This window comes from Sinocyclocheilus rhinocerous, unplaced genomic scaffold, assembly GCF_001515625.1.
Source record: "Sinocyclocheilus rhinocerous isolate Xijiao unplaced genomic scaffold, SAMN03320098_v1.1 scaffold262, whole genome shotgun sequence".
Classification (NCBI taxonomy): domain Eukaryota; kingdom Metazoa; phylum Chordata; class Actinopteri; order Cypriniformes; family Cyprinidae; genus Sinocyclocheilus; species Sinocyclocheilus rhinocerous.
Window position 1 is genome coordinate 97,244 of NW_015641038.1, and position 18,291 is coordinate 115,534.

The 18,291-nt window shown below is 37.1% G+C and overlaps 2 protein-coding genes across 2 annotated transcripts; one reads left to right on the forward strand and one right to left on the reverse strand.

Moving 5' to 3' along the window:
* Positions 1-13,265: 13,265 nt before the first annotated feature.
* Positions 13,266-16,256, reverse strand: cdca8 (cell division cycle associated 8). Its single transcript, XM_016570635.1, has 11 exons — positions 16,111-16,256; positions 15,880-15,980; positions 15,676-15,804; positions 15,516-15,553; positions 15,332-15,404; positions 15,177-15,241; positions 14,576-14,658; positions 14,359-14,454; positions 13,895-14,024; positions 13,726-13,812; positions 13,266-13,557 (listed from the first exon to the last, which is right to left on the reverse strand). Exons 2-11 carry the CDS (start codon positions 15,971-15,973, stop codon positions 13,525-13,527), a joined length of 828 nt encoding a protein of 275 aa, XP_016426121.1. The 5' UTR covers positions 15,974-15,980; positions 16,111-16,256; the 3' UTR covers positions 13,266-13,524.
* Positions 16,257-16,300: 44 nt separating this feature from the next.
* On the forward strand, positions 16,301-18,285 carry airim (AFG2 interacting ribosome maturation factor). Its single transcript, XM_016570637.1, has 4 exons — positions 16,301-16,864; positions 16,934-17,113; positions 17,229-17,347; positions 17,757-18,285. Exons 1-4 carry the CDS (start codon positions 16,596-16,598, stop codon positions 17,795-17,797), a joined length of 609 nt encoding a protein of 202 aa, XP_016426123.1. The 5' UTR covers positions 16,301-16,595; the 3' UTR covers positions 17,798-18,285.
* The last annotated feature ends 6 nt before the right edge of the window (positions 18,286-18,291 follow it).

Sequence of the window (18,291 nt, forward strand, 5' to 3'; positions counted from 1 at the left end):
TAATTAATTAACTTTTTTAATTTCACATTTAAAAAAGCTAGTGTTTAATCATGTCTAAATATTTATTCAAATGCAAAACTTAAAAATAAGTAAGCAGGTATGACCTGCAATACTCTTTTGAGAAACTAGACTAGAAGATGTATATTTATTAAAGAGCCATACAGGTACCTAGTGGGTAAAACATGGCATTACAAATAAAAATGATTTTTTTTCCCCCAACCACAAAATTACTCTAATTTGCCTCTTTGCATTGGAATTTAAAACCATTTTCTCTCTTTTAACCTTAAATAGGCCTACTACACTAATTGTAATATGATTAATAGAAATATTAGAAAAAAATATTTTAAGTGGTCATTAATAGACCATAATTATTGCACAAATAGTATTTAGTATCAAACGATCTCCTCAAAATATTAAATACATATTACTGAACTAAAACTTAGAACATTTATTTAACTTAAAAAAAACCGTTAAGGTGTGGTCACATTCTAAGTAAGGAATACCTGAGGGTTAAATACAAGAAAACATATTAATGTTGCCTCTCCATCTCGCTCCAGCATAAAATGATACTGTAAATGTCATCGACGTAACAATCAATGCATAATATGCTGTAATGTTTACCAAAAGTTGCTGCAAATACCTGTAGAGTGAAGCTGTCATCTATCCCGCTAGAACCTATTCAAATGTATTGACAACGCTGGTTTGTTTGGAACTACTGAGCGCTATTGAACCACGTGACCGTTATGTATGGGATGATATTATATGGGATGATATTAGACTCCAAATGATTAATAGATGCGCGCACAATTATCCATATACTGCATACATTTTATACATGTATCTTACTAACCACAAACAAATACCTTTCAATTTGAGTCTGTGGAATTCTGGATTAAATGATTGTGCAGCGATTTGAACAAATACAGACATGTTTGCGTATAAAAATGTTCTGTTCTGCATTAATATATCATAAATTGCTCATGCAAAAAGGAATACATGCATATGTGGATCAGGTGACACACGTGCATTAAATGATGTCTAGTTCGAGTGGATCTTGTTCGGTTCATTTGGATTTTGAGACTTCATTTTCGCAGTTTACAGCATTTCAGGTCCCCCACACACACAACTACCAACGAACAAGGCCCAGTGCAATTCATTAACGTGTACACGATTTGAAAAATTCGCAAATGTGCCTCACTACACTGAAACAAATGCTTTTCAACCGGTGTTATTAATCATTTGGAGTCTAATATCATCCCATAAATTTCATCCCATAGATTGTGCTCTGTTTACTGAAAGGCAACGCGCGCCAAACGATTTAGTGAACTGTCTGTATCAATCAGAATGAATCGCGAACCGATTGAGATTGTTTCGCTTGCAAGGATATTTATTTAAAGGGGTCATATGATGCTGCTAAAAATAACATTATTTTGTGTATTTGGTGTAATGAAATGTGTTTATGCGGTTTAAGGTTCAAAAAACACATTATTTTCCACATACTGTACATTATTGTTTCTCCTCTATGCCCCGCCTTTCTGAAACGCGTCGATTTTTACAAAGCTCATCGGTCTGAAAAGCGAGGTGTGCTCTGATTGGCCAGCTATCCAGTGCGTCTCCCGGCACGACCAGACAAAACCAATAAAACCCATTACAAACTAGGCATTTGTTGCATCCAGTGGACATAATTACGGATTATAATGACTTAGGCTATGTTCACACTTTCTTGTCTTTTTTGACAAGAAAAAGTTGACAAGGGTGTTTTTTAGTGAAAAAAAGCTGGCAGCGTTTCTGTTACAAATAGCAGCTGAGGGCATCTTTTGTTGCTATAGCAACAGCTGCACCAGTAGCCTATCACTGTGTGGTGCAAAAATGTCGAGAAAGAGGACATTGACTCTTGCATTGGCTTTTGAAGTTAACGGGGAAGAGAATGTCGGTTTACAACGACGTTTGTGGGTGCACGACATTATACGGGGAAGGAACCAGTATGGTGCTTACAACAATTTAGTCCAGGAGCTCCGGTTGGATGATGCACGGTTTGCGGCATATTTTAGACTAAACATTAAAACATTATTATTATACTAAATATTTTGTGCTCATATCATATAACTCCTTGTGCTCCGAAACTAGTACGATCAGTTTATCTACCGGCACCTTCTCCATTTTTTCTTGTTCTTGTTGTTATGGAAACGACAGGTCTCGCTACTCGCTTGTCATTGGTCAGCTGTCAAAAAGGCGCTTGACGTAGGGTGTTTTTTTTCAGAAAAGTTCAACTTTTTTCAACTCGAAAAGATGCTCTGAGCTGCAGAAAAAGACGCTGGCGGTGGCGTTTAAAAAAGCGCTCAGGACTTTTTGAAAACACGGTTTACTCCATAGGATTATAATGTAAAACAGACGCTGGCACCTTCAAAAAAGACGCCTAGTGTGAACACGCACTTATACTGTCTTTTTACGCGCTGTGTTGCACCATGTCTGCATTTGTGATCGGAGAAATAACAAACAACAAGCACTACTCTACACTGCTCAAAACTCGCGTTTGAATCATCAGTGGCAAATCCTTTAAATGAAAACGTACTTGCATACTGTGAGTCAGAACAGCCGGCATTGTTGTCTAATCTCCCAGGATCAGGAAACAGTCCTCCATAAAATGTGCTGGACGCCGGCGGCTAGAGTGAGCGGAGGCCGGCAGCTAGGAGGCCGGCGGCTAGAGTGAGCGGAGGCCGGCGGCTTGAGTGAGAGGAGGCTTGCGGCAACCACATGTGACGACCCCGGGCTGGACTCTGCTTCGTCCACGGTGAAAGCCGATCCTGCGATCAACAGCGCGAAGTTAATGTATTTCCTCAGCGACCAGCACGGATCAGCTCTAGGCATGACGAAGCGGATATATGACCCCTTTAACTGAAAAGAACCAAATGATTCATTCGCATGAGTTATGAAGTTTGCATAATTTCTCTTCATCATGTGCTCTGACAGAAGAATTTTCACTTTCACACTTAAGATTGAGCACTTCACTCAAAGATAGCGGTGACCTTCATGACCTCATATGTCGCCGTTCTTAATTTGCTCGCCGCATGTCGAGTGCACAAAGAGCGGCTCGCCATGCAGCACCCCATCCATCACACCATCCCGGAAAACACGTGCTGAGGCGTGAAGCTGGTCCCAGCAATCCAGATCCATGCCTCATCCTAATTTATTTATCTTTCTGAGAACTGCATCCTTGCCAAAATAAACAAAGTCACCTCACATCACCCCAATTTGCCAAGATTTCCAATTCCAAGTCTTCGTACTCATGTCAGAACAGCGAGCTTTGCGCATCTCTCACTAAATGATTTGATATTCGTAACGAGGAGGCTGTTTAGGTCGTTTTCAGGTCTCTTAATTTTGAGAGGCCTGGCCTATCTATAAAACCAACCAGCCCTAACTTTAAAACCCCAGCAGTTTTACAGCAGGAAATGGCAACATTACCTTGGCAGCCGTTCTGTCTTGACTGATTAAATGGGGCCATTTTATAAAATATCCCTCAGTGTGCTCATATTGTTTGATGGTTTGTCCAGGTGTGTAGTGCCCTCAAACATCACAAATGCATGGTAAGGATGATACATATGCATCGTAATTCAGTCGAATCAGTGCTGAACTTTGTTGCAGAATCATTCGCTTATCATCACCTCTAATTGAAATGATTAATTTTTTTTATCCAGCAGCCCCACTATGCCTGCCAGTTTCCCTGGTTACTGTAAAACCAAATAAGTGTGGACCTTTTATCTTCCAGTATGAGTCTGGTAAGAATATAAGGAGTGTGGATGCTCTGATATGTGTTTGCAATAAAAGCGCCGTGCAGGCAAAGCTGACTGATGTCTGTGGTGTAGCCGCAGTAAAGCCAGTTCATTGCGTTGATCGATAGCCAAGCAAGATAAGGCCATTACAAATTTGAAGAGGGAACATGAAGGGAAATTTGAGACAATAGACCTTGTACACTCTTCCATGTTCATGAAATGGAAGGCTTCAGCACTAAGGGTAAAGAAACTTCCGCTTTATCCTTTATCGATGGCAGTAAACACACAGCAATGACCATTTTTAGTGTACATTGTATCACTGAATAAAAAAATAAATAATTATGAAAGCATGCATTTTATGGTTTCAAGGGTGAGTACAGTGTCAAAGCAGAGTCTGAAATAGAGTGTGACTACATTTATATTATGGAAACGCAAAAGTATATGTACTAGTACTTTAAAGAATATTAGTAAAAGACGGGGGGATGCATCATGCAGTGTTTGAATCAATTCTTAGTCAGAAATTTTTTTTCACATAAATTCATAGACATCAATAGAATCAATAGATATTTTTATTGTAAATAAGGTGTAAATAAAACCAAGATTATTGGAGTATGTTTTACACGAAAATACTATTTCAGTCTTTATACTTTAAAATTTCATGTTTAATTCAATGTATTACATGCAATTTCTTTGTAATTAATTGTGAAATTTTCCAGCAATTTCTGTGAAAATTGTTTCTATATTTATTCAGTGTTGTTTATACATATACATACCTGATATGATTCCTTTTACATAACCTTTTTGAGTAACATCATTCAGTGTCTACTAACTAGTTAACTACTACCAATAGCATATGTTAGCATGCTAAATCTCAACAAAAGCTTTAAACACAATCAAATCTCCCTCTTTTTCATCAAAATCACATAAAACAACACTTTATAAAGAACTTTAAAAATAACCAACATTTACTCCCAATGCAAAGCATGCTGGGAACTACAAATGCCCTTCCCAGTTTGAGTGAGAGAAACTTGGCAAACTATAGGAAAAGCTAAACTTGCCGCTGTATCGATTAAATTCTTTCTGATTTCTACAGGCCTATGGGGGCCTTCTGTCAGAACAGTATCTGAACAACTTTTTGAGAAAGAAAAACATCCATTATTAAGTGTGGCATAATTTTGATACTTGAAAATCTTTATGATATGTTTTCCCGCTGTTAACAAAAAAAGCGAGCATAAGCTAGGCATCTTTTTTGTCCATAGCATCAGCTTTTATTTTGTTCCTGTTACATTCAAGTCTGAATGAATAGCTAGACGTACTCCATATAGACTTTCTAACAAACACACAAAAATAACCTTTAAGGAAATATTTATCAAATTTTTGCTTCAACATCAGTCTTGAATAAGACATCCTGCTGAGAGACGGAACAGCATATTGATCCATTATTTGTACAAATTAACCAAAAAAATGTGCTGTAGTACAATATGTTGCTACAAGGCCAGCTTGAGAATGGCTGTGATCCAACATGGCTGCCCTTTGCTTACTGATTGGACAGGTTTCCCTGGTGTCAAGATCAGGAAGAGGCTAACAGATGGTGTGAGAGGAGCTGGTTCTCCAGCGAAACCCACGGGGCACATTTGATGGTCAGAAACTTCAAACCAGGGACCTCAAACTCTCTGGACTCACACTGGCCGTCCGTCTGCAGCCTGTGAAATCTCCATATATGGAGCACAGAGACTCACCTGGCAGGAAGACAGAAATAGCTAACTCAAGAGGTGTGACAGAGAATAATAGGCAGATTTTCACTTTTGTGTATTGTTGGCTTCAGTCGCGTCAAATGCAGCACATACAAAAACAGCAAAGGTTGTTCTTGCAATTTAAATCAAGCATTGTGTTTCTGAGAAAGCTACAAGCTGAATGGCCAAAAGACACAATGACTGTCATGACAGTGGCAGTTTATGATACAGAGTCAGGGTCCATTCATACAGAACACATTTTTGTGTTTAAAAATACAAGACATAGGGAAGTAGAATTGAGAAAAATGCAAGGTCTAGAGATGCAACAAACTACGGTACTTTTAACTTGAGCGAGGCATCGCAATTGTCAAATGTGTCCATCTAGCACGTTTAGAAAAACAATGGAAAAGCAGTGCAGTGGAATGTGACAATGTTCTGTGTTGAACGGCCTTATGTTGCAACTACTAATAAAGTTACCAGTTGAAGTACAAATACAAATATGGCACTCAAGTTAAAATAAAAAAACGTTTCTCAAGACCTTGCCTTTTTAAAAGCAAAGACATGTTCTGCGCGAACAGCTCCTTCCATTGCTCACATCTTGCACGTTCTGTGTGAATGGCCCATAATATATTAGAAAAAAAGACTTCAATGACTGTCTTGACAATGGAAGTTTCAGATACAGAGTTAGCAGGCATTCACACAGAACACATTTTTGCTAAAAACACAAGACAGGGCAATGGAATAAAAAGCAAAGTCTAGAGACCCGTTTTTTAAAAGTTGAACTACTTTAATTTTAAAAATGATGTGTCATGCGTGAGATGCTGTAAGAAGTGAGAGGCGAATGAAACGTCATCTAGTGCATGTTTACATAGAAAAACAATAGAAAAGCAGCTAGTGGAATTCAAAAACATGTTTTATGTGAAAGGCTCCTTCGAAGGTATAGACCAATTATTAATTTGATGAAGTCAAAAGAGTAAAATAAACTATAAAATTAATTGTAAAAAAAAAAATTATAATTCATTTTATTTGTTTATTTGGCTCTGGTAACATATATGGAGGGCATGTGTTTGAATGATCATAACCGTATGGTTACAGCCAGTTATCGCTACTTTAAATTACACATTTGGCTTCAGTGCTTGCTTTGACCAGCTTTTAGCTGCTTTGGTTTGAGGGACTAACAGCAGCCTGAAACATTCTAAAAAGAAATCAACATGCTAATTTGTGTCAGCAGTAAGCACTTTGACAACAGGTGTGCAGCTAAAAATTGCTTTTGCTTTGAGCTTTGATTGAAAGGTGGCATTGAAGGCAGGTCTTTATTCGAATTGCGCTTCCGCTTGCTTTTTGTCAGCATGGCAACCCCACAAAGTCAAACGACTCGGCTGTTATATTACCACCGTCAGAAACATTGACCACATCCACAGCAGGATGTAGAAACTGAACAATATCAAACTATCGGTCTCTGCATCTGAATAAATATAGGCTGCTTCTGGAGTGTGTATGTGTTTTTGAACTGACCTGTACTATGTAAAACTGTCTTTTTCAGGACCTGAAGTTTCACAGAAAAGTGAAAGGCTGAGCTGGCTGTTATCCTCAAAGAGTAAGGTCAGCATTTCAGCTGAACGCAAAGCAGAACTATAAACAAACATCACAACAACAACAACAACAAAAAACTGCATTTACCTGTGTATGACTATCTCTGTACTGTATGCAACTACTGTATGGCAATTTTGGCCTGTGGACTTTTAGATAAACTTTTAAAACACTTTTCTCACCCTGACTAGTTTATTTAATTTGTCTACCAATGTCCAATGCTGATTTATTAGCAATGTTGGAAACAGTTGTGCTGCTTAGTATTGTTTTGGAACCTGTGATAAATTTTTCAGGATTCTTTGATGAATAAAATGTTTTAGAATTTATTCAAAATAAAAAAAAAACTTTTATAACAAAATACACTACCGTTCAAAAGTGGGTTTGGGTGTCAATATTTTTTTTCTTTTTTGGAAAGAAATTAATACTTTTATTCAGCATGGATATGCTAAACTGATGAAAAACGTTAGTAAAGACTGCAAAAGATTTCTATTTTGAAAACCGTATCACAGGTTCCAAAATAATATTAAGCAGCACAACTGTTTCAATCATTGATCTATATAATGACATTTATACATACATATATATACACATACAGTTTATACTGTAAATATATATATATATATATATATAATGATATTGCATAATCAAATTATCATATCAAATTATGTCATTTTGAAAAATAGCAAAAATGATGGCTGAATCCAACCTTGAATACTTATAAATGTATGAATTTGATTTTAAAAGTTTAATGCAAGACCTTTTCACAACACCAGGTTTGTAAATGTCTAAATTCTTTTTGGTGCTATATATAAACTGTCTTATGTGAACCAAGCTGTGCTGATTTAAAATATGCTTTCAACTTCTGATGGACATGTCCTCACCTGAGATCTGGCTTTAGAGAATAGTACACATAGTACCTGGTGAAGGACAAGAGAGTGCACACTAATGGCCTTTCCTTCAGATTCCTCATCTGTCCAAGAAGCAGTCAGAACATCAGCAGAAATACCTCTAGAAAGCAGTTCATGTTTTAGACTTCATTCAAAACACTTTCTCATTTTACATGCTAATTATTTGACCAAACTAATCACAAAATCATTCAATTTCATTTAAACGGCATCCTTCTCAATGTTAATAGACATTCAGATATTTGACCCGAGGAGGATTTCAGAGATACACCTGCGAGTCTGAATGAGAGACTGATGTTTTTATGGACGTCAGCTGTGGCTATTTTTCTCCCTGCTCTCCTAATAAATTGGTTTTACCCTGTTTGCTTGCAAATTACCCTTCCCTCCTCTCCTAATTTTACAATTTGCTGTGTCATTTATATGTAATTTGGGATCGCACTGGGCCATATTACTTTCGCAAATAAGGTGATGGACTTTATTGAGGCACTTTAGAGAAAGAGGGCTATGAACCAAAGCGCAATTGAAGACTTAGCTTTTTCAAAGACTGCAGGGACTTTTTTGAAGCTAATTTCCTTCTCAGTGTTAAGGTAAAAATGTTTGTCATCCAAACCCCCACAAAATATAAGAGAAAAAATAAAACCAATGCTAATTCGCCTGCACGCAGCTCACATTTCTCAAATAATAGGACGTCCTCGGAGACCGAGGCTGGCATAGAAGAATTAGCATGAGCTCTGTTGTACTGTGTCAGAACCTCTGAGGGCCTTCCTCTGTCTCTTTGATGTTCCGTGGCTTATTCAGTCTTGCTGACAAATAAAACAACATGGGCCGTGCCAAGAGGGCAAAACATGTCCTGAGAGTCTGCTGACGGCTCCTATACATTCATTTGCAAAGTCGATTGTAAAGGAGTACGGCTTTCTGGCAGCAGATGTCCTTGTTTCTGCACCACCTCGGGTTTGTGGTGACAGAGGGGTGGCCCATCAAAACACTATTAAGACTCAGACCATTTGGCAGAGGGTACGTGCCCAGACTGGTGCAGTATCATCCACCTCTGATCCATAGGAATGTCAGGCTCTATTATCTAATTACCAGGGTCATCAAATGGGCAAGACATTTCACCACATAATTAAACCATTGGGTTGTCTCCATGGAACAGCTAGGGTTAGGATGGATCCAGCAACCACTAGTTGTTTACTGAGGTCAACTAGAACACACATTTCTTACCATTTTTAAGCTCTTCACTAGCAATCTTCAACTGTGGATATATATGCATTACAGGCGAATCCTGTCATTTTTGGTCATTTTTTCTGAAACAAAATTCCCACCACAGTGGCATTTCCAGCACATCTCAATTGATGTATTGTGGTTAATTCTATTATGTGATGGAAACAACAGTGATGTAATTTATACTCAACTTTTGAAAAAATAAAATTTGTTGGAGAAAAACTAAACAATTTGTTATTTTCATACAATAAATATCAAATATTGCCTACGTTTAAATCTAGATTTTGTGATATTGTGAAACATTATAGATACTGTGAATTATTCTTACATTAAAAAAACCTGTTTCCTATTTTAATATATTTTAAAATGTAATTTATTCCTGTGACGCAATTGGCAAAGCTTTCTAGTATGCTGATTTCATTACTATCAGTGTTGAAAACAGTTGTACTAAACATTTTTCTGAAAAACATGATTTTGTTCAGGATTCTTTGATGAATAGAAAGTTTAAAAGAACAGTATTTATTTTAAACGGAAATCTTTCATAACATTATATTTTGCAACATTATTTGTAAATATTATCATGTCTTTACTTTCGCTTTTGAACAATTTAATGCATCCTTGCTGAACAAAAATAATAATTACAGTATATAATAATTAACTCCTTTCAAATACAATCATACTGATCCCAAACTCAAAAAAATATTTATTATAATAATTTTTATTGAGCTTTTGAAAGCATAAAATAAGCTATTGTCACTGCCTTTCATGAAAATATTTTGTGCACATCCCTACAATGGAAGCGTGAGTATTAAGCAAAATCTTAACCAATTACCAGTTACTTATTGTTTAGAATCCATGCCATACAAAAATGCCTCTCACAGACCAAATCATAACCGTACGCTCATACAACACGCTATATAAACTCAGCAGCACATTGCCTCTGTGTATGGCTGTATTCTAGCTCCACTAAGTGAGAAGGAAGTGCCACTGTGGCAGACTGAGACGCTGTGAATAAATCGATTAGAGGACCCGCTTGACGGATGGTCTCGTAAGGGGGACAGGGCAGACAGAGGAATTAATTTGGCTGGTGAGAGCAGTGCCAAGGCAATCCATCTCCCCACAAATTTGCCAATTTCCTCCATCCCACTGCATAATTAGGCACCCATCTCCTCTGGAATTTTGGTGATGATGCATGTGTGGAAAACATGGCTCTGATGTAGCACGCGATTGTTAGTAATGAAAAACAAATTTAGTTTAGGGGTGAAAATATGGAAGCTCAGACTAAAAGGATAACACAGTTAACCGACTTAGCAAAGATGTAAATACTCTAACCTTTTGATTGTATAGGCCTACCCAGTGTGCTATTTGCGACAGGGCCTATTTGTCCAATGGACTACATCCGCACATATTATTCTGTAAATCAAGTCATTTATCTAGGGAGAAAAATATTTTCCAGCTCAATAGCTGAAGCATAACAGTGATGTGGGTGTCATTCATGAAGCAGGTGCGCTGGCGTACGTTTGCTAACAGGGGATCTGAACTCAACGCCTCAGTGAGTACAACATCTGTTCAATCCCATAAAGCCACAAAGTTCTTCAGCAGTGATCTTTGAATGGCACACTGAGTTTGTCTACAGTGGATGTAGAGCATATATGTCGTGAATGTGTGTGCTGAAGGAGGCCTGCCAGAAGCTGTTAAGCAGCAACAGGACTCAAAATGAAGATGATGTTGAACTCATCTCCTACTCTCTCCTGTAATGAGGGCAGTGCATTAACAAGCACTAACTGAATGCATTTTTACTTTGAATGCATCTTCCCAACCCTGAACTAACTTAGACAATGGTGTTGTATGGATACGTGCACACTGCCCTCTAGTGACATACAAACACTGGCAGCCCAGTGACTGTCACATATTCAGGAATTTTTTTTTTTATTATAATCAATAAATATATTATTAATTCATAATAATTAAATCAAATAATATATGAGAATTTATTTTAAATGATTGCACCAAAAACAAGTATACACATATAGCCTATAAGGGATATGTATGGACAACTACAATTTATAGTTATACGAGAGCAATATACACTAGATTAAAAATAAATAAATAAATAAACCAAATAATTAAAGAGCTACGAAAAATGAAATGATCCTGTTAAGATAATTTCTATAATAATGAAACTAACATGCCCATTCATATTAGAAAATAGGGGTGTGCAGCACATGTGCTATATATATCGTCTACAATAATATCGTAATTGTTGTTTAAACAATATGCGATTTGACATTATCGAATTTAGATTTAGAATTCCTTCAAAATTCAAGATAAGGGGGCAGATATACCCCCGTATGACATTTACATGTCTTTTATATTTATACCATCTGATATAACCTACTAGTTAATGTCACACGAATAGTAGCCTAGTTTTTTCTCCAAATATCAGTACGATTGCATGTGATATTTATAAAGTAGTCCAATAAACATGAAATTGATATTAATTGACTTACATGTTAGACACAACTTGCTGTTTTTTTCTCTATTTCGTCAAGAAAATAGTTTCAAACAAAGCCACTTCAGAATTGTTTTGCGTCACATGACGGTGTTTAGTTACTGAATCAATCAGCCGTTTGAACGAATCGGTTGAATGAATGACTCAATGACTCACTCATGCAGTGATTTGCCGCCACCTACTGGGGATTTTAGGTTTATATTTAAATATATTCTGCGCTGGGACGGCTTGCGGGTGATTCCCGTTTATATCATGAAGCAGAGGTTCAAACTCCAGTCCGAACACCACTGGCCACGAGCTTTGGGCTCTGCTCTCACGGAGAATATGTATTTATATAGCATATTTTACTGTAGATCAACTAGAAACAATATTTAATTTATAAAGTTTTATTTTGAAATGTAAGTCAATAACAATTGGCTGGAGCCAGAGCCAATGGTGAAAGTCTTTGCGCGAGGAGACCCCGCCCCATTTTGGAGGTTCTGCCCACTTTTGGAGTTCACCCCCATTTTGGAGATCTCCGGTCTGCAGTTATACCGACTTGTTTTTTTCCCCAAATTAATTTCAAATCTCACTACTGAACGTTTTGTTTTTAAAACATCAAAAACATTATTTATGCATTTGTAACTGCAGGTTAACTGCACTCATTTCCTGCATTAAACGGTCTGTGTAAATGCATCTAAATGCTACTTCAGATTCTGTGCCACCTCTGTATTGCAAACACAAATGGCCCATGGCAGTCCTAATTAACCTGTCAAAAGTACCAGCACAATAACATGTTCAGCAAAATATTGTCTAATTATCATTATCGACAAATAACAAAAAAATATTTTCTGGAATTTATTGCACACCCCTATTATTAGAGAAAACGTACTCAACTTTATTTTTACAGACCATAGGCCTATTGGCTTTCCATTTGGCATGACTCAAGATGAATACGGCTGTGAACTACTAAGGTATTCACAATAATTCAGTAAATGTTCTCCCCAACCGGCTTCACACAGCAGCCAGAAGGACTGGCAATGTTTTTCTTTTTCATGAGCTTGGAGCCAATTTCATTTGAAACTTGACATCAGTCCACCTGACAAAGTTTTATTCTGCAACCACCAGAGGGCAAGCTAGTTTAACCAATACTATAGAACAGGTGCTGTCTTTATCTCTAGGCTGTTAATTTAAAATATATATATATATATTTTAGAACAGATCAGAAATTTCTCACGTGTACATTCAAATGTGCCAGTGAAGGACTGGAATATCAGAGATTAACAACTTACATTCTCTTTGTATGATGGATACACCTTTTTGGTGTTTTTTTTTTCTTCTCTCTTTTCAGAGCCTGAGAGCTCCTAGTTACCATACACTTAAATATTCAGGGGAAAAAAACTCCTTTGTTTTTGGGTGAATTATCCATTTCAGATGGATCCAGTTCATACACATTGATGCAGCCTCTCTCGGTTTCTAAAGTTATCTTAAAATAATAATATCTCAAACATAGGGCAAGGAAAAGCAAGAGACAGCAGGGATGTGGAATCAGGGTCTTTTTAAGAGTCATATTTACAAAAGGCAGTACAACACAGATTATGAGCACTACAACTAATCTTATTTACATTTACCTTTTAAAAGCTAATGGGAATGAAACGATAGCAAATATTGAATACATGGAAGAAAAACAATAAAATCAACATGGTTATAATACAAAAATAAAATGGGAAAGAATACGAGTACACAATGTTGACGTTTGAAGGGATATTACAATGCAGTTTGCTGTACAAAACTGGAGAAGGGAGAAGGGGCGTTCACTTTGTTCCACAAAGAGTCGTGAGACGATTCTGCATTAGAAAAAAAAAAGAATATTTATTTCAGTTTCTGCCTATTTAAAAGGTGGTATCACTATAAAAAACAGTTTACATTTAAAGTACATTTAATTTCAATTCAATTCAGTAAAAAAGCCATGCCTTCCTGGTAGTTCCATTAAGAATAAACACAGCAACACATACCTGCAGGTTTCTGACACTGCGTAGGGCCTTCTCATCCAGCTGACTCAGATCCACAGAGTCCATTTCACTGGCCAGCAGCTGAATGCACTGAAATAATAAAGAACATATGTCATGTATGCATACATAGACAATGTGCTTTGCTCCATTAGTAGCAGTAGCAATCACCTACCTCTCCGTTTCCAATGGGGACACTAATGACAATGTCTTCTCCACTGCCAGCAATAGGTGAGCCGTTAACGGACATGCTGAATACCTTCTCCCTGTGACGTGCAAGTCTCAATGCTGGAGTCTTGGGCAATCTGACAGAAAAACAGACATTTACACAAATAGTCCTTAGAAAAATGTCACGAGTCAGACTAATTTTTTTTTTTTTTTTTTTGCAAAGTTTGGGAACCATTTTTAAATTATCTGGACCTTGGGGATGCAAAAATTGTGTTCGGATTACATATATGGGGACTATGTAATGCCAAGTTTATTTTGATATACTGAAATGGGATCTTGTAGATTGAGACGAGTTATTTTTTTGGTGAATGTGTAATTTGTTAGTCATTAAGTCAATAAATATTTTAAAACATCATGAATATTCAGCGATCACAATCAAAGCCATATATAATGTCATGTGCAAGTATTTACCTTGGGTCAAAGCGTGGTGTGATGAGCGGAGTGGCGCCAATGATTGAAGACTCAAGTAAACTTCTAGCAGGGGTGATCAAAGGCTTTCTTGTAGACCTGTGCACAAAAAGCAAACATGGATTCAGACTCTACAAGAACAATCCATTGGGATTCTGAGGCAGCAGTATTAGGACAAAATCTGTGTGTTTAATATTAGCCGATTGTATAGTTTCTTTACCTTTGGATAGTGTTGCCCTGTTTGCTGATGGAGAGCGCTCTGGCCTTCTTGGATGTAGAAGGTGCCTTCTTTGATGCTTTCTTCTACATTAGACATTAAGGAGAGAAAGGGAGTCAGGCTCCTGTACACATAAACAGAGGACCAATTTTCTCAAGGACCCTCCAAAGACTACTAGTCTTTGAAAATTACAAATTACAAACCATTTTCTTTAACATAACTAACTGTAGATCAAACAGCAGAATAAGGCGCTAGCAACACAAAGGTTATGTATGGAAAATACATGAACTGAAACAATGTATACAGTGAATGCAATGCAAGCTGCTTTGGATAAAAGCTTCTGCCAAATGTAAACGTCAATGTAAACTTGGACTGCACTGCCTTCAAAATTTCCTAATTAGACATTTGAAAGTGGTAATCCTGATTTTAGATGGAATATGAACATGTCGCATATTTTTACATTTATTTCTTGAGGCTCAACAAGTTTTCCACTGCTACATAGTGACAACATGACAATCACATGCGTTCATCTAGTCAATACAATAACTTCAACATGATTTTAATGCCCTACTTGGTAGATTACAAAGACTATACTACTACAAACCTTCTTCACCGTAGACTTGAGGGGTGCCATGTTTTCATCCTCTGAGTTTGTACCATTCTTGGCTTCTGTAAATGAGGTGAAAGTGGGAAAATCAGCTTCAAAATTATAGGTAAGTTAAGAAGGTTTTACAAGCTGACAGAGGATGCAAAATGTACCTTTGGCAGCAAACTTGGGAATCACATGATTCTCAGCAATAGCAAGCTCCACTTGAGCAGCTTCCTCCCTCACCTGAACAGAGAGAAGACTTTACATCAAGACCAACAGTGATCGATTTAACAATATTGATGAGTTTACAACATGTAAAAGGTATGGCAAAACAAACATGTTTAATGCAAGTACCTTTGAATCATCCACTGGTGACTTTGGCTTCTCTATATCTGAAGGTTAAAATGAGAACTGTATTTATGTACGATATTCATTCCTATGCTATTTTACCACATATTACCAGACACTAAATGGACTATTTGTCAAAACGGTGCAACTGACATATATGACTTACTGCAGTACTCGATCCAGTTCATTTTCCTCACTGCCATGGGAAGCTTTATCAGAGCTGTCTTGTAAAGGTTGTCTGCATCTTTCAGAAGATTGTTCGTCTTCTCCTTCAGTCTTTCAACAATGGTATGCACTACAAACAAAGAATAAAGCTTTCAAAATATGGACACAAATACTTATGTATTCAGACACTAGCGACAAATTTTACCTTCATCGTCAAAATCAAGCAAAAAAGCTTCCAGTTTCGGCATTTTGGGATTCTTCTTGTTTTTAGCATTCTGAGTGCGTTTTCTTGGTGCCATGGTAAACCTGAAAAACAAACACGATGAATTCCTTCAAACCCGCGGCGATTACGCTCATATATATTTAAGTACATGGTATATATCTAGTTAATTCAATCGTTTTAAACTCATTTAAAGGACATTAATATTTTTCTTACTCTAATAACCTGGTCTATGTTGAAACTGTTTTTCTCACTGCAGCGGTTAGGAAGAGCCTTTTCAAATTTAACGCTACTACGTCACTAAGCCAATCAGCACGCAGCTTTGACTGTCGTTTCGTAAATACGCTCCGTGCTCTGACCAATAAGATATCGTCCCTCTTAAAAGAAGAATCTGGCCAATGGTTGAGAGTTTTACTGTCACGGCTAAAGAAAGAAACAAGCGGATTGGTGGATGATGAGACATTTTCCCGGAAGGAGCTCATCGCTGTATTATTCACATGTACTTTTACGAAGGAAACTGGAAGATTTTTGTATACGCTCTCACAGATGTGATTTGTGGTTTATCAGATAAATGTAAATATTGGCGGGGTGTGATTAATATTAGAGTTTTTAAATAGATATTTTTAATTCCTTTGTCATATGAATCCTCTGTAAAAGAACGTAGTTCACAGTGGTTCTGCCACTGAAAAGGATTTTAAAAAATGTCCAGTGCTGTTTTGTTATCATTGCACCAACAACTGAAAAAATGCTTTGAGACGTTAAAAGCGAGTAAAAGCGTTTGGGACAGTGAATTAGCTGAATGTAAACCTCTCATGAGCTCTCTTGGAAACCTTGCAGTGCAGTTGAAGGCATTGAAAAGCGTTCAGATTGCAAACACACCTCTTGCCAGTTTCCCTAGTTTACAAGAACGCCTTCATTACAAACTGTCACTGGCTGTGGATGCAGTTCTGGGAAAACTAGCTGAGAAAATGTGAGTCCTGTTTATGATTTTAATGCACATAAAAACCAATGCTTCATTTAATTTTGTCTTTATTTCCAGGGATGCTCTTCAGGGTGTGCGGGATGCCATCAGTCAACAGGTGTCTGCTGTTTTCCAGTTCTATGAGAAGAACACAGACACTCTTGACATTGCTGGTTGTGTCTCCAGATCAGCCATCTGTCCCTCCATCTCAGACATGTTAGAGTGGCTTCAAGATGCAGATCGCTATTACCGCCTACAGTATCCTTTAAGTCACATTCCTCATGACCACTGTTGGCATCTATGTTATACTTCATCTCTCTCTGTGTTTGGTACATGCATTATTTTGCAGTGAATCCTCAATTTATCTGGTTAGATTAGTGCAAAGAAGGAACCTTCTGCAGACGCTGACACCCAATGACCTTACGTTAATGGAAACGGCACCAAAGAAATGGGAATCTCTACATTCAGCTACTGGAGAGGAGAGAATTGCAGGTATTTCCTCTTTTCCTAGAATAGATAAGGTTACACTCTTTGGCCGCATTTTCACCTGGTATTAATGTCTGACTTGGGTGATCTGATTACAAGTGGTTGGAACTTAAAACAGGCATAAACAGCGGTCCAGAATATTTTGTGATGCTGTCACTCCCTTCTTATCACAAGTGGCCATAAAAAACATTTAATATGTTGATACCAGGTGTAAACAGAGAATTTGATACCTTGCAATTGTTTGGCTGCATCTATTAATCATTAGTTTGTTTGTTGTAAAGTGCGACATTTTATAAGAGTCACGAATTAGAATGTATGTGCATGTAATGTATACAAATATATGCAATGTATAATAGTAAAATTAGAGATTTTGGTTTCTAAATATATATTTTGTGTTCATGTTTTTGTGTTTTAGATGCATTGTGTCAAGTATCATTCTTCATGGAGACTGAATGAATGTCAGCTGTGTTATCAAGAAGTCATTTCCACATCCTGTGTTGGCTGTTGTTCTCAGTATGTCAACGAAGGATCCTTTACAAAAAAAAAAAAGAGAGACAGTGGTATGGTAATGGTGGAACTCCGACTCCTGGATTCATTTTTTGTTTTGGCCATTAGCTTGACAAAGACTGAATATCAGTATCATTGTAAGAGCAGTGCTCTATTTTAAAAATGTGGTTATTTAATTGATGCATTTTATTCTTTATATTGATAAAATGATTGCACTGTTGGTGAATATATATCACATCGCATGTCTTTTTATTTTTTTCCTCAAATGGTTCAGGTTTACACAGTTTTAATTGATAAATACAGAGAAATCACAATGAACACAGCAATCAGACATACTGAGTGTGGGTGTACTGTTTCTAAGGACAACAGTGGTAAGCTGTCATTTGTCTACAAGGCACAAGAGAGATTTAAAAAAAAAACACTGCAAAATGGGCCTAAGAGTT

Bases quoted from the DNA above. Each gene is read 5' to 3' on its own strand.
- cdca8 (XM_016570635.1), bottom strand. From the start codon at position 15,973: ATGGCACCAAGAAAACGCACTCAGAATGCTAAAAACAAGAAGAATCCC. The intron at 15,405-15,515 runs GTACTTGCATTA...CTCTCTGTTCAG, and splicing joins CACCAGTGGATGATTCAAAG to GTGAGGGAGGAAGCTGCTCA. The intron at 15,242-15,331 runs GTACATTTTGCA...CCTCATTTACAG, and splicing joins TCCCAAGTTTGCTGCCAAAG to AAGCCAAGAATGGTACAAAC.
- airim (XM_016570637.1), top strand. From the start codon at position 16,596: ATGTCCAGTGCTGTTTTGTTATCATTGCACCAACAACTGAAAAAATGC. The intron at 16,865-16,933 runs GTGAGTCCTGTT...CTTTATTTCCAG, and splicing joins GGAAAACTAGCTGAGAAAAT to GGATGCTCTTCAGGGTGTGC. The intron at 17,114-17,228 runs GTATCCTTTAAG...TTATCTGGTTAG, and splicing joins GATCGCTATTACCGCCTACA to ATTAGTGCAAAGAAGGAACC.